Raw genomic sequence first — 25,065 nt, 5'->3', positions numbered from 1 at the left:
CACCAGTTACACACCGAAAGCGCACAAGGAAACAATATCGCGAATAAATTGTGAAGGATGATGTTGGCCTTACGATGCACCAGGCCTCCGCCACAACTCCTTCCTTCCTGCCCGGGAAAAGGGATTGGGCTACCGGGGCGGGGGATTTTTTTTTAGTGAAAGGAAGAAAACGGACGCACACACGGGCACGCGCGCGCACGTACCTCACGTAAACGCGTATTACTCAACTGACGGTTGGCGAGCTTCTGAGCGCGGGTTCCCGCTGCAACCACGGACAAACACGGAACTTGTGCGTGAGAACTCTGGTGGCACTCACCTCTCTGGGAAGGTTCGCTCTTTTTTGGGGCGCCGCTCAGCACGCGACAAACCGAACCAGAGCGATCCGTTCATGGACCTCATGGAAAACTAGAGATGGCAAAGCAGCGGATTTGATTGTAATCCGTGTGCTATTTTCTTACTAGATTAAAAATAATTGACCGACTGGAGGAAGTTGATCGATAAAAGGACCTTCATGCCTTAGTGATCGGATTTTTTCGGAGATTTTTCGGACCGAAAAATCGATATGAACCCATGACGAAAACCCTCGCTAAACAAAGAACTCCCTCTTGGATGACGTGAATGACACGGAGCAATGCGGCCGAGCCGATTTTCAATACCCGGGGGAAGAAAAAGCCTTTCAACGAAGGGTTCTTCTTCTTGACGTAACGACCTCTGAGGTTATGCCGGGCCATTTCTTGCTTACAAAACTTATTTTACCACGTAGGTCCGGATGGGATTTGATCGCCGGTCCTGCCGTGTGGATACATACATCACTAGTGATGGGAAAATTGGAAAAAATAGGAACGGAACTGGTAGGTTAATTGGTTTGTGGTTCTGGTAGGTCCTAACGGCAGATGGGGGTGGTTGTTGGTGAACTCGTAATTGGAACGAAAATGTACACCCTTCCTAGCCTAGTCGCGTAAACCTGCCAGGTTCATAATTCCGAACCTAGTTCCGCGAACCTAGCAGGTTCAAAAATTAGAACCTAGTTCCGATTATTAATTTTAAGGAACCGAAAGGAAGCAGGTTCATTCCGGAGCGTACATCAATAGTGATAACCCGTCAAACCCTTGAGGATGCCGGACTCATGTCCCACCAGTAAGCTCGTTGGCTGGATCAGGAGGAGTCGAACCTGTCGGATGTAGTGATGGGTAACCCGGAGCGGAATCGTGGATCCACTCCGACTCCGCGTACGAAAAATTGATTCTGACTCCGACTAAAAACTCTACCGAGATCGACTTCGGTCAACTCCGGCCGAGTCCGGCTAGCCATGGGCAAATTGTAAATAGTGCAGGGTACGACCCTGAACCTGATCGGATTGGCGACCTGGCCATGTCTTCGCGACGTGCTCGACAATGAGCTGGTCGAGAAGAAGAAGAAGAATTCTTGAAATTGACTTGCTTTTTTTCGCTAAAAACCGAAAGAGTTCGTGAAGGGTAGAAATCGTAGGTCCTAAAAGGGTAGAACGACCAAAAAATTCTGTCCACGGAATACAGGTTGGAGACCCCTGTCCGAGCACAGTTGAATTTGTCAATTTTTTTCCTGTTTAAAATATATTCAGTTTCATCCGAAATAGTTGCTTGAAATATTTGTTGCAAAGTTCGCTTAGGGCTTGGTGTAATGTTGTTATGGGCAACATTCTTTCGCAACTTGTTGCCGATGGGGTGGTCTACGAAGGGGTGGTTTCTGGCAACATTTACAAAATAACGTCAAATCAAATGTCAACCAAATGTTTGTTTATATTTTTGATCGCACCCTCGCGTCTTTAAACGGGTTTTACTTTCTTTCCTAGGAAGAAAAAGTAATGATCATCGACCACCGACACAGTTCAAATGCTCTAAAGGCGATGTTGCTGGCAAAATCAAATTAAATTGAAATCGTTGGCAACAAATGATGCCGAAGCTGTCAAAATCCATACATACAACATTAGACCATTCCCTTCGTAACAAATTAAAAGCAGTAGCAAATGAAATCCTATTGTTTGTCTACCTTTAGGCAATACTAATTGATTTTTCGCTGCAATTTTAAAGTAAACGAAACGTTTTTGGGGCGTACCAATTCCATCCAACATTGCATATTCTTATAAGGTGCCTTATTTACACATTCACTATGAACTTCAAGCAAACATTTTGCACACTGTCGGCATCGTCCCCATCACTACACATGCGCCATCAGAGCGATACGATCAGTCGCAGTGGGAGAAGAAATGCGGCACTCACTGCTCAACCCCACGTGTATCCCACGCACGCATCAATTCCGTACCGGTATCTCACGAGTGCGTGGGTTCACCGGACTGTGCATACGCTTCACTCAGATCTTGTTGTTTTTTTTGTATCTTGCTGTAAAGCAGTACCGGAACATAGAGCAGCGAGACTGAGTCATCAGCTGGCGTGTCTGGGCGTGCAATTGCAAGATGCACAGGCAAGCTTAAATCTTGCGCGTTTCGATCTGTTTGCACCAACCGGGTACCGAAGTTTGATGTGGGCTGTGAAGCAGGTTTGTTTGTGTTTGGGAAAAATCTTCAGTACCCTTAGCAAAGAGGTAAACAAAGCAGGTGAGAGCTTGAGGAACTTCATTTACCATCGTATAAATCTTCCAGCAACAATAAATAAAACATTGCATTACACAAAATTTATGCTGCTTCAACCAAATGAGCCATACAGGTACAAATCAATTAATATCAAAAGCGTACCAATGCAATTATTCAAACTAAAATAAACGAAATAAACAAACAATTTTCATTTATTCACTCACAACTAATGTTTACACAGGATGGATTATTTAAGTCCAAAAATCATAAACATAACAATCTAGCCCAGGCGAATAAATTACCTCAGTTATCGAACAATTAACCCCCTCCTCCCCTCCCTCCTCCTTTTCCCTTTCCACTTTTTCCCTTTATCTTTTTTGACAGATGACAGATGACAGATGTCATTTATCCGATCTTTTTCGCGATCGTCAGCAGGGAAATTTTACAATGAATGCAATTTAATAAAAATTGAAATAATTTGAAAATCCGGTACTTGCTGAGGTCTTTATCGACTTTATATTTTAAATTGCGTACTACGTTGAGACCAATCCCAGGATCTCGACTTCTCAAGTACTTTGAGTTTGGAAGAATATTCAAGAGACAAATTTCCTATATTATATTTATCCAAAAATCTTCAAAACAGCTACAAATAAAACCAAATGTATCAAGACCGACATAGATTAATATCAATATCAACAGAGTAGGAGGAGTAAAAGAAAGATCTCCACGTCACTAATGGCATTGGAAATTTGCTTATCTCTTCGTAAATTTCGCAATATTGCTATAATTGGCTGTTTTTCATATGCTTTTGCTTTTGAAACCGATTAAACCATGATTAAAAACACAAAAGTGAAATCCAATTCGAAGGATCAAGCCAAAAAAAAACTTCAAGTATCACTAATCCTTGACCAACTTTGATATGATTTGCTTTGTACAAAGCGTGCGTTAGGAAAATACAAAATTCCTTCCCCGCTTCTCTGTTTGTTGCATTAATACGTCTTTCTGTGCCTTCACGGTATCATTGCAACTGCAGTAGGTGCACGGCGTAAAAAGCAATGTAAAATGGAGGTTGTTGTTTGCCGGCGTCCACAATTGCACTCGCCATCCATCAATGCATTTTGAGCATGGTAACGCATCAAATGAAAAACTCCGCTTGATGTTTTGGGGAGTTGGGCAAATTTAAGACCTTTACCACTGGTTGCTTACTAAATTACCGAGCCGATCCGATTGTGTAAGACGATCCTAGCGTACCAGTGCGTCCACTGATGATGATGGAATAATGTGCAGAAAGCAGCCATTAATGTATCGGAAAAGTCGGTGGAAATTTTGCTACCACCAAACAGGGGACCGTAGGGGGTAGGGTGGAGACGATGGGTGACTAGTACCCGAAACATAAACCCTAATAACCCTACGCATTAACGATACAGCACCGTAGCGAATCCTTAACCACACTCGCACACACACACACACATCAAAGAGACCACAGCTAACAGCAAGAAAGAGAGACAAAGAAAGGTATAGAAATGATCGTTGCGGTGCACGATCGGTGGTAAAGCGATTAACATGAAGTAACAACGAAAAGCTTAAATGAACATCAAAACATTAGAAAACGATACAATCAAGCTACAAAATCGTGATGTTATGAACGGTAAGACGCGATCATCAAGCGTTGTTCGACAAATTTGCCAACTGTTCTGCAACACCTACCGATATGGTCAATACTGGGCAAATATTGGAGAGGTTTAACATCTTTAACATACGTTGAAAAAAAAACATTAAAGAAATAGTTGTACAACAACCTTTCTTCGTTCCAATTTGTTCCCTTTTAATCAAATCATATGTCATGCGGTGACAGCTGTCACAGGAGATTTAATGAATTATACTGCACTTTCAGATTTGGAAATTTTGTAGAGCATTTTTACTGAATAATTACTATAAGCTTGATATATTTTTGGAAATATTTTTCAAGATTTACGCCCAAATATTCCAAGTTCCCAAAAACAATTAAACCACTTCGGATCCCGACTGCGAATAATCCGCCATTTACAGTAGAACGTCGATTATCCTGCGTCGGATTAACCGTGTGCCGAAAATTGACAGCTGTGCCACCTTGGTGAACATTTGTACAGCTGTCAGATTGGTTAAAATTAGTAAAATCGCCACAAAACGATATACAGTGGAGCGCCGATTATCCGGGGACCCTTTTATCCGGCTGTCTCATTATCCGTGCAAGCTTCTGAAATGACAGCTTCATATCGAATCCAGCCATGTTTATTTTGAATAAGCTAAGTAACTTTCTAAGGAACAGGACGTACACGCATGTATACACTGTGTACTAGAGTAATAGATTTCTGCAAAAAAAGACTTTTGTTGCCATATTTTCATTGGCTCAGACTTGAGAGAAGGTTCCGGATGTAACTCTACTTCGGTCTTGATATAATATTTTCCCAAAGTTTGTGGCTGTTGCGCAATATGAGGAGAATGATTTTGAAGAAATTGAAGGAATGTATAAACTAAGGATCGCAAGAATCTTCAAGAACTATCATGTTTTTTAGGCGAGAAAAGCGTAGATGAGTGGATACTAATAGATTATAATTATCCTGGATACGAATTCAAAAGCGAATCAGATGTTATTATAGAACGCATCTTGCGGACGATGAATCTAATTCAGAATCAGAAGATGAGTGTCTGAAAGACCCTATAGACTTCAACTCTGCAAAATATCGTATGCTGATGAGTTGTTACAATTCATGGACAGCAAGGAGAGGTACTTAAACGTAGGAAAAATAAGAGCAAATATTAAAATGTATTATATAAACGCATATCTGTCAACTAAACCTTGTGAACCTTTTATCCGTGTTGTTCGATTATCCCGCCGCCATTGGGTCCAAACATGCCCGGATAATCGGCGCTACACTGTATTTGAAATAATGTTATTTTACGTACAAAATTTTAACTGTTATTTGATAATAATTTGCTTGATCCAGAATCATTTTTAGCATCAAAAGGCCTACCATAGTAAAGTATATATTAATATTTAAGAGACTATTATCCGTGGAAATCGACTAACCGGCATCAGTCCCCGGTCCCGAGCACCCCGACGTTCGTTTCTTATTGAGTGAATGACTAAATTCTTCGTATTTTCTAAACAAGACACTTTTAGTGTCAATTGTGTTAAATGCATTTTCTCTAAAAGAAATGCTAAAAACTAGTAGAATATAATTACGTAGCCGGATAATGAGTCCTTGCTATGAAGGAACGGTCCAGATGGGATTTCATACCCAATCTTGTCGTGTGGAACTGGCACCGTTTATCACATACACCACCGGGACGGCCCCCAGAAGAGAAGAAAGATTGAATTCCATAAAAAGTTACAAAAGTATAGTATGATTTAAATCTGTAAAGGGTTACGACATCTTTCACAAAAAAGCTTCGATTTTTTTTACTAAATCCTGCCATAAAATACCGTTTACATTTCATTTCGCATTCAATACACTTTAACAAAAACAAAACAAACTGCTGCCAGTGAAAAGTTTCTTCCGCGTAAGCATAAAGTGAACTATTTAAACCCGGACAAAGAAAAACTCCATTTAAAAGTGAAACAGTGAAACTGCACAAACTGCATACAGACGGTTTGTGTCTCGGCTGTTCACTTCTGCCCACCGTTACAGGTGTGTAATCCTTCCCATTTTGCAAATCCGCCATTGTGGAGAGGTGAGAAAACAAGAGGGTCGGCCCCCTCCGGCCTCCGTCTCACAAAAAAAAAATTCACACCGTCCGTTGCTTTGCAGCGTCTGCATCGAAATCCAATTAAAATAGCCAAATCGTTGCGCGAACCATCGTGCCGGCCCGGTACATACGGCTATCGATTGGATGACAGCTACTGTACAGTTTACCGTGTGTGTGTGTGTGTGTGCCGCGCAATCTGCCAAGACGCAACCAAGCACAATCGGTTCACAATCGAAGGCTGATAGATTGATGAGGCGCGCATACACACGCGCAAAAAAAAGACAGTGTTGCACCATCGAATAATGTCCATTATTGCAAATCGCCTCCAAAACTAATGTACGGTCTAATTAATGTACACCGGGGCTAGAAGACAATACAAAACAAACAACAACTCAACGTGAGAAGTGTTTATTAGCAAATTCGGGAATGTACAAAGACAAGAGTGGAGAAAATTAGGTACAAAATATTATAAATTTTAAGCAGACGTGTTTTGCAGACACAAATGCTGAACGTACTTAGACAAAATTATCACTCCACAGCGAGCGATTGAAGTTGCGACGATTGATTTTTCTTTGGCACGACCTCGTAAGCCACTGAAAACCAGCGTACGAAGCAAATATTACTACCTCATGTCGATTATTGAACATTATATCGATAAGCTAGTGTCGAAACATAAAAAAAGGATCCATCAGTGTTAAAGGGATGCACTTCCACTTCCACTTTGTTAGCACAGACCGTGCTCAAAGGGCTGCTGCTGGATTTAAAGATTATCGAAACCATCCAAGTGATAAAGCAAGCGGCCTTTCCCTCGGTAATCATCGTTTCCATAGCTCTTTCAACCCCTTTCATACTGTGGAGGGTGCATCCTAGTACGCCTTTCCTCAATATGCAAGCATATAACGAGATTTGCATGACAAAATTCCAACAGTACAGAAGATGTGAGGTGCTAAAATGAAATAAAGCAAACATTTTACAAAATAGTAATAAATGAACCTAACTTTGTCCGGCTGTACCAATGCCGATCCATTGCTTCTTCTACCAATTGCAAAGATGCTAATCCCAGGGTTTGCACTAATCGGGTTACAATCTTGCGCAAAAAAACAACCACAACCGAAGGTTTGCGGTCGATATTGTCGGCGTGTGACACTCGATGGAGTCACGATGACGACGACGAGAAACGGGCTCCACAAAACTCGGATCAGTTTCCGTTGGAGGGAGCGGTTTTTTTTGTTCCTTTTTTTTGTTGGTTACTGCATTACGCCTCAAACCGTTTCCCATCCCCCCGGATCGGTATCGATCGTCTGGCAGTAGAACATCTTGCATTTCAACAACCGTACGCTTTTAAAAACGCAAATTCAAGGGCGCTGCCTTTAAACTTACTGCAATGGAAACGAGACAAGGTGTTAGGATCATTCGGAAATAGACAGAAACTTACCTTGCTTAGGTAGAGCGGAAGCGATGTACAGGCGCGCTTCGGCTCATGCTTGTTGATTGTGGCGGGCGGGTGATGATGTCGGGCGAACGCATTCGGATACCGGAACAGCTGCAACCGGTGCTGCGGTACGGGATGTGGCTGTACGAAGGCACCGATTGCTGGGGCCACCACTGTTTCCACCGCCGACGCCACCAATGCCGCCGTTTCCGCACCGTCCGACCGACCGTCCAGCCGGTTGCGGTGGGGCAGTGTTGGGACGATGGTCGAGATGGACGAATCGGGACCGGCACCGGCCGGCGGTACCAGCGGTGGCGTTGAATAGGGCACGGAATCAAGCGATTGCTCCTGGGGTACGAGCGTCCGGTCGAGCTCGTTATCGGACATGTTTCCTCCGGCTTGGCCCTATTTACCGGTGTCATGCTGCACACGGTTCACCCAACTAGTGACAATGGCAACCACCGCCGGCTGCATTGTTTGGCCGGACCAATCGAACAGCCAAACCGGGTTTTCCCCGTGGTGGTGCTTCTTCGGTACAAACACGTTGGCACGATTAGGATGATTGGAGGGATGTTTGATTGCGAATTGTAGCGGGGGGGGGTTACGTTTCGGTTGGGGGAAACTACTGGCTGTCCGTACCCCAATACGGCTATTTCCCAGTACTGTTCACTAATCACACACACACGCACACACAAACACACACCGCGATTCACACACAGAAACACACTATGCACTACACGCTTCACTGGTCGCACTGGCTCACTGTTGATGTCCAATTATCTTCGGGCCTTACCACACACCAAGCTGCTGCTGCTGCTGGACCGTTTTTTGATTTGTTATTTTGACTCTTCTTGTTTGTTTTTTTTGTTTGCTGTACGCTAGCTTTATATTCGACGATTTGTTCGGTTCGGTTTATCGGGTTAGTGATTTCCTTTTTTCCATCCTCCCATCATCTTCTCGTTGTCAGCTGCCACCGTCTAGGTTAGATGGGTTTGTACATACGCTGCCTGTATTTGTGTGTATGTACGTGTGAATGTAGCAGTATTAGGTGGTTCCGTTTGCACGTAGTAAGCAGGCAGCAACAGTACCGAAAAAGAAGGAAAACAAAGAAAGAGAAAAAACTAGATCAACATTGATGTACTGCAAGCACGGGAAGGTCGACGACGTGTTGGAAAAGTTTTTTGGGATGGAAAATGAAATTGGAAAATCCTTGACTCCGTTAGCCGCTTACTTTTTGGTGGGAAGCTTGGTGAAGAGGGAGGGCAAGAAAAGCACACATACACACATGCCAGCGCGCTAGTGCCAAATCTATTTCACTTCCAGGCGGTTCCCTGTACTATATCTTTCCAACGGGACAGGTGGTTTCTATGCGGTGGTGTGCCGTTTTCGCTGGCAACACCAGTTACTTGCCTGAACGCAGGGCAACTATCTAGCAGACGCACATGAAGTGAATGTGATTGCTGCCGATTTACCCCATCCAAACGTCTGGTGTTTCCACTGTCTGATGTACTGGCATAACCCTCCCCCCCGTGTGGGGTGGGGCAGAACTAAGGGGGGTGACTATGTGGCGGCGAGGATAGAAAACACTCTTATGCACAACCGATGATGATGGGCAGCTGCTGTTTCGGCTAGGTTTATTTTCATTACACTCTCTCCATCACTACAGTCTGTTCAGACGCGGCACACAACCCCGATGTGATGCAGATACCCTGTTACGATTATTTTAATTCCTTATAAACTCGTACCGCTTCTTGGAAAATCGCACAGTACCACCTGCGCTCACTGTAGCCGTGGAAACGGCAAACAACCGAAAGAAAATTCAAGATTTATCGGTCCTTAGCAGCTTAACTGTTCGCTCTTGTGGCACCATTTCCAACGGCTGATTCTCGTTTATCCGTGCGCTGTCAAACGTATGGACTTGTCAAATGTCAATTGCCGGATAACGCAGATCAAGCAATTAAATCCAAACAAAAATTAAAAATATATCGCAAACATTTTAAATCAATTGATGAACTGGAAAATGCCTAGATTTGTTCAATTTCGCTTTTCAAATCAACTAAAATTGCCTATCCTGCAATGAGATGAACAAGCATTTATTCATCGATGTTTAAGTTCACAGCAAATGAATGCAAGTTCATCCAAAAGAGTTCGATTCAAGAAAGATCGATTCTTCCGGTCAATATTTATTTATTATCCTTCTAGGATAAAAACCTCACGCAACAATTATTGCGTCACATATTATAATTAATTAATCGATTAGAAAGTTGTAAAATAAATTCCAAGCCAATAAAATATTAAAAACGAATACGAAAACAATTTCTTCGTGTATAATGACCTAAAGCACTTGCATCGTTCATTATCTGTCAACGGATGAATTTGGAATGTGTTCTTCCGATGCATCCTGCCCTTTTATCATTTATTTGTCCTTTTTCCTGATAAAGAAAAGATTAATGTTGGTTAAATTAAATAACCTTATAATTTACAGATTTAATTTAAAATTAAATGAAGCAAATTTGCATTGAGTATTTTGACAGGAAATTGGTTGCCAGAAATCCAGATTTTCTGCTCGAACGCCATTCGAGCATATTTTACGCTAAAAGCCCGTGGGCATTAAAATGTAAATCTATGATCGATATCATTTTTGATGCCGATAATCTAAATTGCCCTTTATTATTGTTTTAATGGTTGGTTTCTCGGTCGCCTATACAACTCATTTATGTTACAATTTCACGAAGAAAACTGCTCGCATGATTAAATTTGCAAACCGCTGTCATGCTGGACAGGAAAACATTTGCTGTAATTTAAAGTTACCGAATCAATGTACCGTGTGTGAGTGCTTTTTGTTAGAGCCAAACCGCAACCTCATGTACTTTAAACTCAGAACAGACAGTCTGTCAATAGTTTGACATTCGAACACGGGGACGTATACAGAAATCGAGTAGGGGAAATGCCAACGGGATAAACTGCTCGCTGCCTTCTGCTTCTGCAAGAAATTCAAGAAACGTGCCGAACAGTCGAGAGGTTGTGATGATCTCATAACGGAAGGGCAGCTTTACGTTGAAGGTACTGCGACATTGCATTATACATTCGTTTCATCGACAATCATTACTTGTTCTATTTATTACTTTCTATCTGTCCGTGTGAAAATGTGTGCGGTGTAGTTATATGAAAAACCAAACCAAAGGTGAAAAAGAACATCCGGTACAGGGAAGCGATAGATAAAATTTTCATCGCCGCCGAAAAGGGGTTTCTCTCTCACTCTCATTCTCTCATCGCTCTGCTCATTTTCTCTTCGACCGGATTTCGTTCGGCGTGTGAGTATGCGCGAATGGGTATATATATATATTTATTTTTGTGTGAGTGTGTGTGCGTTCATATGCCTTTCTTGCTATTTGAAAGCGCACTCTGTGGGAAAGTCACGTCTTTGCGTTACCATTTCGTCTATCAGTTTTGCCAGCTGGTTGAAGGTATATGTGCTTTCTTGTTTTTTTTTTGCTATTTTAGCGATTGGCGGTGTGTGACAAATTTCATATCTTTCTTTTTGCCGTAGTCTACGGACGTGAACAAATCGCGAAGATCATCAGTGTAAAAATCCCTTACGAAAAAGGTAGTGAATTAAACGGTGAAACGTGTTTACCTTGATTTGCTTTCTTCAAAGCCAAAGCCCGTGTTGGCTAGTTTCCTGTTGAGCCTAAGGTTAATACCTGGCGAAGAAAGCATCTGACATGCAATTTCCGTTCCCTTCTGGAGATTTTCATTCGTCTCCCTCGTGTTTTTTTTCCTCGAAAAAGGTTCAACCCATCGTTCCCTAGTAAGGGTTCGTCCCACGAATGTACATATCTATTGTGTTTCGTTCTGTCTGGTTGGTCGGCATTGAATTAGCAGGAACTAATGTTCACATTCTTGTTGGTGGCGGTGTCACGGCGCGTCACACTTTCTCTCTTTTCTTACGAATATGTAGGATATGAATAAAGAGGAAATTGATATATAAAATGGAAAATACAGAAGCACCCGAGTTCTGGGAACGAAAATTCTTTTTAAGTTTAAAAGGCAGTACAACGAGTTCCTCTTATTTCATAGAACCATCTAACAATTAAGTTCGTTCGTCGAAAAATCACGATCGCAAATGGAAGCCTGTTAGCCGCTTTATGTATCCCTCAAGCGTTACTTGATATTTGGCTAAAATTGCCATAACCCTACATAATCTGCTGAATGTGTGTGCCAGGTCGGTAGCAAAACCATACCGAGATTATGTTTTAATTAAACAAATTTTAATAAATGCGATAAATTTACATCTTCGCAGCAAAAAAAACTCGTTGCCCAAGAATCGAACGCAGCGTTGTAAATTCACGTGAATATTTGTTTCATGCTCGAAACGGCCAGTACTGAATACTCTTTCGGGAGAAAATTTTGACGTTTACTGCTTTTGCTTTTGTGCAATACGGAACATATCTCTCTCTCTCTAAATCGGGTTAGTTCCATGTTGTGTGTTCTGTATAGGCGCGTCCTCCGAGCTCGAAAGTTTGCAACCTTTATATTTCGTGTAGTTGGTGTGTTCCGTTAAGAAGCCTTCAGCAAAGTTTCGCAAATTGCGCTGAGAAAACTCGTTCAGTTGATGCCAAGAAGTTCGGCTTTTGGTAAGCATAGTTTGAACGGGCACAGCCAAGTAGCTGTGTGCCATTTTCGAGTAGGTGCTCGCTTTTTGACATGCTGCGGCACTGTTAGTGTATTGGTGCAAGCAGTTGAACGGCTATGTTTTACGTTCGCGGTTCCGCGCTCTCTCTCTCTTTCTCTAACTGTCTCTTCGCTTCGTGGTATGTGTAATCCATCCAACTGTATGCTTGTATGCGTTTCTCTGCCTCTTTCAAGCCCAGTCATCGTCGCCATTGAGTGCGCGCAGCCATCTTGATAATCTCTTTTGAGACGTTCAGCAGAGTAGAAGGTTCATACGAAAAAATTCGTTTCTCATTCGTTTTCTTACCTGCAAATTGAAGTTTGTCGATTAAATATTCCAAGCCCAGTGGTGCCGTTGTCCCGGAAGGGACGTTTCATCGAATTTCTGTACGGAAAGGAGGTGGCACCATTCTATATTTTGGGGCTCCTCCAACATCCGTATTCCGAGAGCCGTAAGTGAACAATAGGAATATTTTATCGTTGTATTACGGCGAAACCGAAGAAGCCAAGTGTGTAGTTAGCAACAATAGTAGCAAATTCATCAATTTTTCATTTCACGTACATGGCCGCCCTGTATTAGCTCACACCAAAAAAAAAAAGTAATTCCTTTCAGTGGAATATAACACACAGCATCGAGTGTCTCCGGGATCAGTGAAACAGAAAACCATAATTTTCCGTGCTGTTTTATGAGCTCTCCTGTACGGAATGGCGAAATATGTGCAGGGTTAGGAAGAAAGAAGGTGTGGGTAACGGGTTGTCGCGGGGCAAGGGAAGGAGGGAATGAAGCGCATTTGTAGGCTGCAGTTGTCTAGTGGGCTGTGATGATGGACAAAAGGAAACTTCAGGGAAATAGAGGCGTCGGGCAGCATAGATAGAGGAAGAAAAAAGAAGAGCAAGAAGAAGAGTGGTGTGATGTGTCAACGTTTTTCTGTTTCATTGGCTCTAAAAATCCAATTTTTCCAACTATTGTGCATGTCCTCTTTCGCAAATTACGCATACACACAGCCACACACACTCACATTTATAGAGGTCAGTTGTTTTACAAAGAAAAAAGGAAAAAAAGCTTTCGGAATTCAACACACAGGAAAAGAAAATCCCGTAATCTGCCATTTGTGTGACGCCCTCAGTATGCAAGCACTTGAAACAGATGAGAAAATCCATCAATTACGTATGCATTCTGGTTTCCTCCTTTATAACAATTCGCATGTGAATGATGTGCACGGTTTAACAACCAATGGCTGAAGAATCTTTGTTTGATTTCTCCGGTATGCGAAGAAGATCCAAATGTTCCTCCATTGCTCAGCACCGAACCGTGCTGTAACGCATTTGCTGCTTTGGTTACAAAAAAAAATTACGCCCGGAAGAGAGGTTCTAGCTAAATGGTACTGTTAAGAGTAAGGTTATGTTACGTTCCGTGACGTTCTGTTTCGTCGCCATGGAGATTATGTCAAACTAGGTCCATAAGAATCTGTCCATTGGCGCATCCATAGGAACCCACATAAATCTATTCCATTCATGAATCAGTGCAGAGTGGCCGGGTGACAAGAATCTGTAGTTAGCCGTATCGAAATCATGCGAATTTGTGTGATAGTGTAAAATAATATCTGTATCCAATACCACACACATCCATTACTAATTGATTTCATTATCTCTATTTTTCTTTTTCCGGTTTCAACCAACAACACGGGATCGACATGATCATCAACTATTACAACACCACCATTTGGGCGCATTGTGGGTTTGCTGTGTCCGCCGCCCTTTCCTGATTCTTCGCTGTTCGGTGCGAATACGTCCGCGAATGCATCTTTTCGACGCCATCTCTTCGTCTTCGTTTTTTTTAGTGACCTTTTAACTGAAGTGAACCCCCTTTTTAGTGTGAGAACAGACACTACACACACGCGTGCGGAAATTAAAAGGTGTTAGCGATTTCCTTTGGCAACGAGCAACAATTTATCGCAGTAATACAACCGAAGATTTCCCGGTGTGTCGCTCGAACGCGAAGGAAAGGCAAGGAAAGTTCGAGAGCCTCTTTTTCGGCGTACGCGTGTTAAAAGGACAGGCCAGGTCTGCCAGATATAGACAAATAGAGAGCCGCCAGCTAGTGGTAATCACCAATCAACAAATTAGAAAGCCGATTTGGGCCCCCCCGTGTGCTGACCGTCAATCAAACTATACCCAACACTCTCATAGGAAAACGCTCCTTTGTTTGGTTCGCGGACAAGCATCTCTACCTTGGACGTGTGTGCGTGTGTGGATAAGATAATTCGAGGATGGCATTAAAAAGAATTAACAAGGTACGTTAAAGCTAAATTTTTACCTTACAGCTCAACGGATAGATTAATTCGTTCTCGCAAAAACATTAACATTTAAGACATAACACTGTACATAGCATAACTTTACTAAAGCCTAACAGCAGTAGTATTTGTACATGACGCATTCATCCGATGCATTAGAAAAACAACACCGTATGAGTGTAATGAATCGACCCGGCTCCGATAATAGTTCGCGTGCACCAAAGTCAGCACCATCCAAGTAATCCCATTGTGTAATGTACTTCGAATGGATCAGTACGATATTATTTACAGTAATATAATGTTATTTTGATCACCGGGGCGGGCCCGGTGGTGTATGTGATAAACGGCGCCGGGCCACGCGGCAGGACTAGGGTTCAAATTCCATCCGGACCGTCTCCCTGTAGCAAGGACTGACTATCCGGCTATGTGGTAAAAATAAGTCTAGTAAGCCAGAAATGGCCGGCGTGATCTGTAAGGTCGTTAAAAGCCAAGAAGAATGTTAATTTGAACATGTCAGCACTATTTGGAGAGATTCGAAACAAATTCCGTGTGTAACTTATTAACGTAAATGAATGTTAAAGTTAGAGATTGTGCCAATACCCTTGTCTCCCATTCAAGCTGTCATATTTTGCTTTGAGAAGCAAATTATTTGTTATTTGGGAAAAAATTTTAATCATCGATTTTAGTGATCGATCCCTGAAACGGGAATTTTTTTCGTAATTGGTGTATACGCAACTGTGATTCATTCCCATCCCCTTCTAGTACATGCTCAAGACGACAATCCACTTTCTTTTTTTTATTTTTATAAATTTGTTTAGCTTTTAAAATGTTGATGCAAGCAAGCAAAATGCAAAAGAAAGCCTTGATGATGATGGTCATGAGAGTTGTTTTTTCCGCCCTCTTTCCAATCCCTTCCCCCCCTGGGATTATCATAATAAAAACTTCAAAAAGGTGCAACAGCAGCATTTGCTTTGCTGTTTGTGTCTCATCAGCAGCGCGATCAGTGTGTGAGGTTAGGTTAGGGAGGAACCATAACCGGGGGTGTCATGTGTCCACACACAGTCCCGAACTTACCGCATCTCGGTATGTAGTGTAGCCAAGATAAGAGAATATGTGTGTGATGAAACTATGTGAACCATTTTCCGGCTGTTCCGAGGACATTTCTGGTTTTTTTTGTACTCCGCACTTGCTCCGTACCTCAACAATGTGTACGATCGAAATACGTGAAATATGTATCCGTGTTGTGGAGTATGCAGAATAATGGTAACGGTGTGGGGGCTCCCGTTTTTGATTCCATGGTGCGTCCACATGTGGTCAATCTTTTGCCCCCCCACACACACACACACACTCACATACTTTGTTGTGGGACGGTTGGAAGTTTTCTTTCATTTGGAAGGTGTGGGCTGGAAAATAAAAACCGATGTGCATGAAAAGCCGCCGTCATCATGGGACACCTGCCAATGGTTTGTGACGTTCGTGAAGAAGCTAGAAAGCGAGGCCTTTTTCCACCCTGTACACCATGGCCACCGTTCGGGGGTGTACGCGGCAAACACCCGTTTGAAGGAGCTACGTTACGTGCCACACACAACACTGGCATTGCGGAGAGCCCATGATTCGGGCATGAAAAATCGAAGCCAACGACGCGACAAAGCGAGACACCGCGCAAAGACCGATCGAAAATGCGGTGCGCGCCAGAGCGAGAAAGCAAAACGATGTTCGCCGTACACGGTCCCGGGACAGAGTGAACGGGATGGATAGAGCATATGAGAGTAAACGACACACACACACACACACACACACACACACACACATACCCCGCGATTCGCGCGAGGCTTTCATTTTGCGATGCGGTGTGGCCCTTACCGTGAGAATTGTCCTTAGAAGGGGTGGGGGAGTGCCTTTTTTTGTTGTTTTGTTTTTAATCTTATTTTCCCACACAGTGGTTTTCGAGAGACTGTGTTGTGCTTCCCCCCCTCTGCTCTCATGATCATGTGTTGATGAACGTGAATGTTGCATTCAATACCGGCAGTGTGTATATCCTTTAAGGGAAACATCTTTCCTTTCAAGGGTATTTTAGGTGGCGGGCGACCATGGACCATGAACTCGCCCTTCCCTTTTCCGCCCTTTCGGCCCTTCTCTTCTGTTCTCTTTCCGCATGCCTTCGCAGGCACTAAGCAAAAACGAAACGGCAAACCACGAGAGAACAGCAGCATGAAAACAAGACCAACTCGTCGCAAGAAGAGAGATAAAGAGAGAGAGAGATTGTGTAGTAAAATCAACCGGGCAAGAGAGAAAAATGTGACCATTGCACATACTTTTCTCGTGTCAGATGGGGCAATCCATTCTATATCGTCCCGTTTCCTTATGACCCCATCAGTAATCCCTATCATGCCCTTATGGTGGAACACCGTACAAGAGAGATGGATAGTGTGTGTGTGTGTGATTTCGTACTCCACACGTAAAGATGCCAGTGAAAAGAGCGTTTTATGAACACCTTTCCATCATTGGATGCTCATTCGATAAGCTCTAAAGATACTTGAAATAAATGTATCCTGATCCGGAGTGGCCTTCCCTTTGCCCAGGATAGATTCCATTTTTACCTCTTCTTCTTCTGTCTAGTCAAAAACCACCCCCAACTCTGTGGCGATATCTTAACCACTCAAGTAAATACTTCAGTTACAGCTGAAGATTATTGAAATAAACTGGAACTGTAAAAGAAGGAATTGAACTTCATAAAGAATCATTTATATATGCAAGGAGCCAATTTAGCAAATTGCTTTTATTTTATAGTTTCAAATTGCATGACCTTTATGTTGTTCTGAGAATAAATTTAAAAAAAAACATTTAAATATAGTCAACAGATAATTATTACCCGGAACTCGTTAAATGTTGTTATTGCTTGTAAGAGGTAATGGAAGTACATTTTCGTGAAGAAAAATTCCATTCAATTGAACCTCACCACCCCCATCGCATTGTCTCGCGCTGTTGATGGTTGTTTTCCTCTGGGTGTAATTGAAATGCTGATTAGCGTTGCATATTTCTACGAAGCAAGCGTTGGTAAGAGAAGAAGAGGGACATAAAGCTTCCTATAGGTTGGGGGAAAAAAAGGATATCTTTTGCCGGGGTGGTCGTTTCGCCAATTATATGGCCCTTTGTGGAAAACTACCACGCAGCCGGGCAGTGGGTGACAGTTTGCCACACTGCGTACTTGTGTGCTGTTGTGTCCTTTTGCTTGTAACGATTAGCGAAATGCGGCACACTCTTAAACGATGCGATCTTCTCGCATCTCCCCCATAATAGTAGTGGCCTTTTACATAGGGACACTTAGAGCAATTAATATTTGCACTATTTACGATTCAACCAATTCCAATAGGGAATATAGCAAAATGTCTCTGTAACACGCATGGGTTTATTTAGCAGAAAGGGATGCTTTAATGATTAATCATTAATACTAATGCGCGTAAAGGTAGATCATCATATTTCTCGGTAGCACATCAGCCCCCGACAACACACACCCACAGCGCCTTCCAGGAGGAGGGAGCTGCTTGAATTTTCCCTTCATTTCACATGCGGAACATCTCCTTGTGGTAAACTTACGTCGCTGAATAGGGGGGGCGAAAAAGAAGGAAAGGAAAAAAAACACCTAAAACCCACCGAAACGTGTTACGCGCGCACACGCACATGCTAGAAAGGCCAAATAGAATATTATTTTTAGCCCCGTTAGAAATGCGGACCAGAACTCGGCGCATTTTCATCATCTTGCGCGGCTGGCTCGCAAAACGATATTATTGCCGGTTCCGAATCGACGTGTACACACGGTGCGTTTGTACACCTATTTCTCAAAAAATCCACCAACACCAGAGTTGGTGGTGCGCGGCCCCGCTGGTTCATTGCGTGGCGTGAAAGTGCGTGAAATGCGCCCACAAAGTTGGTTTTTATTTTGTTGTATGATTTAAATGAAACTTAATATCTAAACTAAAGCTTTATATACTTTACCTTCTCGACAGGGGGTAAACAATAAATATCCGTACAATATAACTAATATGCTTCTTCTTTATCTTTCTCTCTTTCTATAATTTGTTTCAATCGTTCCCGCACGTGGCTCTGCACATCCTGCCAAACTGTACACAGGAATTACAAGACTTGGGGAGGGACCCACCAGCACAATGTTCAGCCGGACCAGTCGGCGATGATTGTAAGTAAAAAAAAACAACAACTCACCACGTCCTATTCTCGAATCGCTCACGTGTTTTGCTTAACGGAATGAAAGGATTAGGTTGTGGAGGGTGCTGTGAACTTTCGTTCGAGACGATGGTATCCAGTAGAATATATGCAAGATACATATACAATAATACAAAGAATACAAGCAAGGATATATACGTTTGTTTTTAAACTATTGACATGTTGCAAAGATTACTTTTTTTTGTTGTTGAAACCCAACGGAACAAAGAAATATGAAACGCGCACAACAAAGGGTCCAAGAAATGGCGTCTCCGACGAATGTGTAAATTATTTGCTCAATTGATTATCGCTTCCGTACCCCGGGTGCTTTTTTAAGAGCTTCTTATTTGTATCCATTAATACGACAGGACCCCCGGTACCATATTCCATTCGAATCGTTGCCTTGTAGCAAAGGCAACTGGTCTATACGGTTACCTTTTTCGCAATAAGTCTTCTGTCACTTTTGTCAAACATTCCACAAAGTGTATTAATTTAAGCAAAGCAAAAGAAAACTCTTCGCGTTTCATTATATTGCATTACATCCAGGGATAGTATAGGCAGTCTTTTTTAATTTGAAATGTATGTAGTTACCCCAGTAAGAGCACAAACCACATGGTGGTTTCCATAGTGAGAACATGGGAATAAATTTTACTGGAATGAAGGGGAAATATATATAACACGCACAGCAAAGACAAAACCTTATCTTATCTATCTGTTCGCGGTGTGCGTTACACCACATATAAACACACACTCGTGGTTTAATGAAGAAAACTTGATCATGAAGATAGATAAAACTAGACCAGTTGACGCTCGGCTTAACATGTACCCCGTACTTAACTGTGTCATCAAAATTGTAGTTTTGAAATGCTACACTATCATTACGATTGATGTGTTAATTGAAAATGATTGATAAATATTGCTTTTTCCAAAATTCACATTAATTTTTATAGTATTTTTACAATAAATACGATCATTTGATCATTATGATAGGTTCATAAAAGCCCCTTTTTCACGACTCAAGAAATTTAAAAAAAATGCACAAAAAGTGCCTAAAAATGCATCGTCTTAATGATTAACAACTCTTTTGGACAAAACATTTAAAGCAAATTTTCCAATACTATCTGTGAAAGGTTGGGATTAGAGTTGAGCGTGCTGTAATCACTCCACACGTGTGATATTAGGCCCTTAGGTCTTAGGGTGGTTTGCTCTAATGCAAACCCTGGGATGTTCAGTCCGTCCTAACCCTTGCAATCAATGCCACCACCAAGTGTAAGGCGATGGCAAAGGTGTATGACGTTCTTATTTTATATCGTTCTCATAACTTCCTTCACTGTCTCTCCCGCCTGTGTAACTGTGTGTGTGTGTGGCTAGTTTCAGATGCGTCTGCGCACACTAGCGAGAACATGCAACTTCCCGTTTTTCTTTACCCACTGGCCCAACAAGGAAGGTGCTAAAAAGATGGCTATAAAACTGAGCACACCAACTGAGTGTGTCGGGTTGCCTTCTCTCGTTCTAGCGGCCCTGACCTAACACGACCCACCGAGTTTTAGACATTCTTGCATTTAGTTGTTCTCCTCGGGTGTGTGTTTGAGTTAGTAGAAATATGACTGTGGACGAGAGAGAGAGAGAGAGAAAGAGAGAGAGAGAGAGAGAGAGAGAGAGAGAACGGAAGTGAAGTGTCCTTACTTATAATTCTTTAAATTTTTGAATATGACAATTAAAAAGATCACCTATATGTACTTTGCTTTCCAAATTTCACGATGAGATATGATTCTTCGTCAATGATAGAATTTAGTTATGGGTAAAACGATTGCATTTTATGCAAAGTGTTCAAAATGAAAACTGCATCTCACAGTTATTGAAGTCATAAATTGGGAATATTGCTTCATGAAAAAAAATAATCGAGATATCTTGAAGTGATGATTTTATTTTTTTTAACTTCAACATGTTAAAATTACTTATCGCTTTATTTAAATGAAATCAGATTTTTTTTGATAATTAATAGAAAAAATAGAAAAAAGAATGTAATATGAATGAATGCATATTTTTAAATTACAAAACATACATATCCTCTGCAACCAAAATCATGACCACGTGATGTGTTCTTTTTATTGTTTCATCTTATTTTTTTCAAAGCAGATCAAACATTAACTTATTTCCTTTTCTTCTATTCTAGTGTTCCACTGGCAGGCAACGATCATGGGCCCGGTAAGTGAGCCAACGCAACGAGTGCAATGTGCGATGTAGGAAAAGGCCAAAAAAAACCAGGATGCAAAAAAACGCATCTGCTCATGGGTGTCGCTTCCGCTTCCGCTAATCACAACCAACACACATGCACAGCATGACATCGTCGCACAATGTTCTTTCTTTTCTGCTACTTTGCACTATATGCAGTTTATTTTCGTAGCGAGCTTGTATGAGTTTTTTGCGGTTTTAAATTACGTTGTCGTGCGAACCCACGTGGAATGATATGGGGCGAATTGTGGGTAGATCTTTCCGTAGTATGCTGATCGTGCGGTACTATTTATAGGACAATCGATACCCGCAATCGACCTCCTCTCTCTCTGTGCATTGTGATTGTTTTTTTGCCGTTCTTGTATGTTGATTGTTTTCATGTGTTTCTATACACACGCCGTAGTGCGAATTTTTCCTTTGTAGTCATTTCTATTCCACAATCATATGGTGTACTAATATGAAAGCATGGTTTAATTAGGGAAGATATTATGACAGGAAGTCACGTTAATAAATGAAATGCATAGAAGTGTGCCTGATGCATTTAGATACGATCAGAGGCGAAAAATTAACTTTGGTTAATTTAAATTCAAAAAAGCAAGTGAAGCCATATTACATCGCAATATACATAGATAATCTTCATTAGTGTTTGATTATCTTTTTGTTTTTTTTTCTTCTTATTTTTATACAATAAATAGTTTTGTACTAATTCGACGTATTTCTTTTCCTCTTTGCAACTTGCAGCCAGACAGTCCGTACCAGGGAGGCGTATTTTTCTTAACAATACATTTCCCAACAGACTACCCATTCAAACCACCAAAAGTGGCTTTTACGACACGTATATATCATCCAAACATCAACAGCAACGGGTCGATCTGTCTGGATATATTAAGATCTCAATGGTCTCCTGCCCTGACAATTTCAAAGGGTATGTATGATCATTTCGCACTCCGTAACGGACATTTATTTATAGCGCCTAGTGTACAGAATGGTAGCATTAATTTACTACAAACATATTTTTACCTCCCCACCCTTCTGGGGCCCTTCTTCTTTTTTTTCCGACACATAATTATAGTGTTGTTGTCCATCTGCTCTCTGTTGTGTGATCCCAACCCCGACGACCCACTGGTGCCGGAGATCGCCAGAATATATAAAACCGATCGGGAAAAATATAATGAACTTGCCCGGGAATGGACAAGAAAGTATGCTATGTGATGCGTTCCAGACGAAACATTGCTACGTAAACCCTACACCTACACGAACGACAAACATACGAGCAGCAGCGTGCAGTTTACCATCCACTATCCGCGCAACAACACCAGCAGCAAAAACATCAGCCAGTATGATGGTTGTAGGAAGAAGCAGAAGCAGTCCTGGGACGGTATCGATAGAGGTAGCATCATCAAAATTCGCAGTAACAGCAACAATAGTGTGCGCTTGCAGTATCACAAACAACTGCAACAGCAGCAGCAGCAGCAGCAACAGCAAAAACCACAGAAAAATACTATTGCAACGGTGCACAACATGGTCATGGAGTACTGGTACGCGACCGGCAGCTCAACCGGTGGTTCCATTAAGCATCACTACGCAAACTGCTGTCAGCAACGCTGCCGTTGTATGCTGAACCAACACCGAAACAGCATATTACCGTTCTATAAACATCAACGCAATAGAACCGGCAGCGAGACGAAGAGACAGGGCGCTGAACGTAACCTTACATTTACTGACCAACACCACAACACCATCCACAGTAACGACAGCAATAATATTACTATCCCTTACTACCGTTACGCAGGCGTCGGTATGCCGTTGGCACGATGCTACTGGAAGCTCATCGTCCAGCACGGTAGTGGCGGCGGTGGTTTTGTTCAACAGCCGCAACCACCATCAATGTTGCCGACCGAGGGCAAAGGCTGCTGCTCCTGCATTGGCAGCACCACCAACACAATTTGCTGTCAAAATTTCGCACCTACCGCTACTCAGTTTTAGATTACCGCTTTTTTTACACATAGATTCATTTACATTTACATTTTTAAGAAGTTTTCCCGTCGCCCCCCCCCCACGTACTGGCGTAGCCGCGCCCCCAAAAACAGGAAGCCAAGATTAACACACATTTGGTACAAATTGCAATATTGGTTTTTGTTGGATGTTACAAATCTGTGTAACATTGTACAATGAAAAAACGCTGAAATTTCTAGTGCGCAAAACAATATGCGAACACAACAAAATTAGCATTGGTTTTACTACCAATAGTACAGCAAAATACCTGTTCATTTTTTTTTGGAAACTCATTTTCCTTCACACGAACCACGAAAGCTTTTCTCTAGTTTTGTGTGATAAAGCAAACAACAACTGATCAGCCCAAAATCTGTGTACCCCGCCGGACGCGAAATTTAGATCTTGAGCCAGGGAACAGGAGCGAAGGAAGGGAAGAAAAACAAACAAATGAGTTGAGAGAGAGAGAGAGAGAGGAAGGGAGTAGTAGAATGATGGCAGTCGTTATAATCACAGGTTATAATTACGTTATAGGCGCGTTAACAGGGTATTTACAATGACAGGAACAAAAACACATTGCTTAAAACTTAAAACACTTCAAACACATTGCCTTCCCATTTCGGCACGAATTCGCTTTTCAACAAACTTCAATATTTGGATAGAATGGTTCTGCTAGCGCAAAGAAACCCCCAATAGCTGGAGACAAACGTTAGTACACATTACAAAACACAGCTACCGGCGCTGGCGACGGGAAATTCCCTTTCAATATGTTTGGTTTGCTTTTTTTTTCATTGGGAAAATTAGATCGAAATTCAGGAGTGCAGAAATTACAACAAAAAAATAAAATATCATTAAAACAGATGAGCGTGCTTGGATAGATACCTGCTCTCGTCCTCCCATTTCTGGTCCAAACCAATGGATATGTATGTGTGTGTGTGTATGTATGTATTGTGTGTGTTTGATGCACACACACACACAAATTGCGGAAAAGGCATTTTGTAAACAACGGGGGGCAAAAAAGCCTATTACAACCACTACTGGATGCGGTGATGTGTGTGTGTGTGTTTGCATCAATGAACCTCCCATATTGCTCCCTAAATGAGACAAGGTAAAGAATAAGCTGCCGCGAAGTAGAAGAAGAAGAGGGAAAAAAACATCCAGCCGAGAGACAAAAAGACCGTCAAGATATTAACACTAGAACGTACTAAGCGTTTTTAAAGCGTTTATTGTAATTTTTTTTTCGAAATTTTCGATCAGCTGAATTATGTGGAAATGTATTTTGGAGTTCCTCTATTAGCAATAGAGTAGATATGTAAATGTGCGATCGTATCAACAAACGGTAGAATTTGTTTCTTCTTTTGCTCGACAAACCGACAAACCTCTCCGGATCGGTCCGGATCGGATTTTGTAGTAGAGTTTGTTTAACTCCCCCCAAAAACATTTAATGTGATTAGAAAGGAAGCGTGTGTTGGTACCGGTCACAGTGATTGGTCCCCATCTAAGTTCTAGTGTTAAGATCCACTTCCCGGCAGGAATAAAAAAAGTTCACACGAGAGACAAAAAAAGGCAAAAAGGGGTTGCGAAGACGTAAAAAAAGAGGTCTGTTACATACTACAAAACAGAAAAGCGAAACAAAAAAAAAAAACAAACAAAACACACAGCATATATTATTCGCTCCCTTTTTGATGGATGTGAGCGCACAAACCACATTAAAAGAAAGGGAGGCAAAAATAACAGCCAAGTAGAATTATTAACTGATGATGGGGTTTAGAAAGAGAGAGAGAGAGAGTGAGAGAGAAAAGAAAAGAAACAAAAAAAAGAAGGCAAAATGTGACGAGTTTTAGGTGAGATATAAAGAAAAGAAAACAGAAAAACTGCATTACTGGCGTGTTAGCACACAAAACAGAATTAAAAACACA

The 25,065-nt window shown here is 41.9% G+C and overlaps 2 protein-coding genes across 14 annotated transcripts in view; one reads left to right on the top strand and one right to left on the bottom strand.

Annotated features, from left to right (window-relative positions):
- The window catches only part of LOC125763302 (protein bunched, class 2/F/G isoform), a 122,175-nt gene that overhangs the window by 81,258 nt on the left and 15,852 nt on the right, over positions 1–25,065 (bottom strand). For 2 of the 9 annotated variants that reach the window (XM_049426252.1, XM_049426287.1), the window contains exons 1-2: positions 8,962–9,921; positions 7,734–8,737 (exon numbers count right to left, since the gene is read on the bottom strand). In XM_049426252.1, coding sequence (XP_049282209.1) covers positions 7,734–8,117 — 384 coding nt within the window. In that variant the 5' untranslated portion in view covers positions 8,118–8,737; positions 8,962–9,921. Of the gene's footprint in view, positions 1–3; positions 1,116–7,733; positions 8,738–8,961; positions 9,922–25,065 lie in introns of those variants that run through there. The other 7 variants (XM_049426259.1, XM_049426270.1, XM_049426279.1 and 4 more) reach the window with 7 other exon arrangements.
- On the top strand, positions 10,662–24,711 carry LOC125763467 (ubiquitin-conjugating enzyme E2-17 kDa). Of its 5 annotated transcripts, none has more exons than XM_049426697.1 (6): positions 10,662–10,793; positions 14,246–14,698; positions 18,830–18,893; positions 21,096–21,127; positions 21,896–22,079; positions 22,227–24,711. In XM_049426697.1, exons 2-6 carry the CDS (start codon positions 14,675–14,677, stop codon positions 22,364–22,366), a joined length of 444 nt encoding a protein of 147 aa, XP_049282654.1. In that variant the 5' UTR covers positions 10,662–10,793; positions 14,246–14,674; the 3' UTR covers positions 22,367–24,711. The 5 variants fall into 5 exon arrangements, with proteins under 5 accessions (XP_049282654.1, XP_049282679.1, XP_049282688.1 ...); XM_049426722.1 differs by lacking the exon at positions 10,662–10,793 and adding an exon at positions 11,178–11,197; XM_049426731.1 differs by lacking the exon at positions 10,662–10,793 and adding an exon at positions 11,225–11,337.

This window comes from Anopheles funestus, chromosome X (assembly GCF_943734845.2).
Source record: "Anopheles funestus chromosome X, idAnoFuneDA-416_04, whole genome shotgun sequence".
NCBI lineage: Eukaryota > Metazoa > Arthropoda > Insecta > Diptera > Culicidae > Anopheles > Anopheles funestus.
Note: the sequence above shows the minus strand (reverse complement) of the source record. Positions and strands in the feature narration are given on the sequence as shown.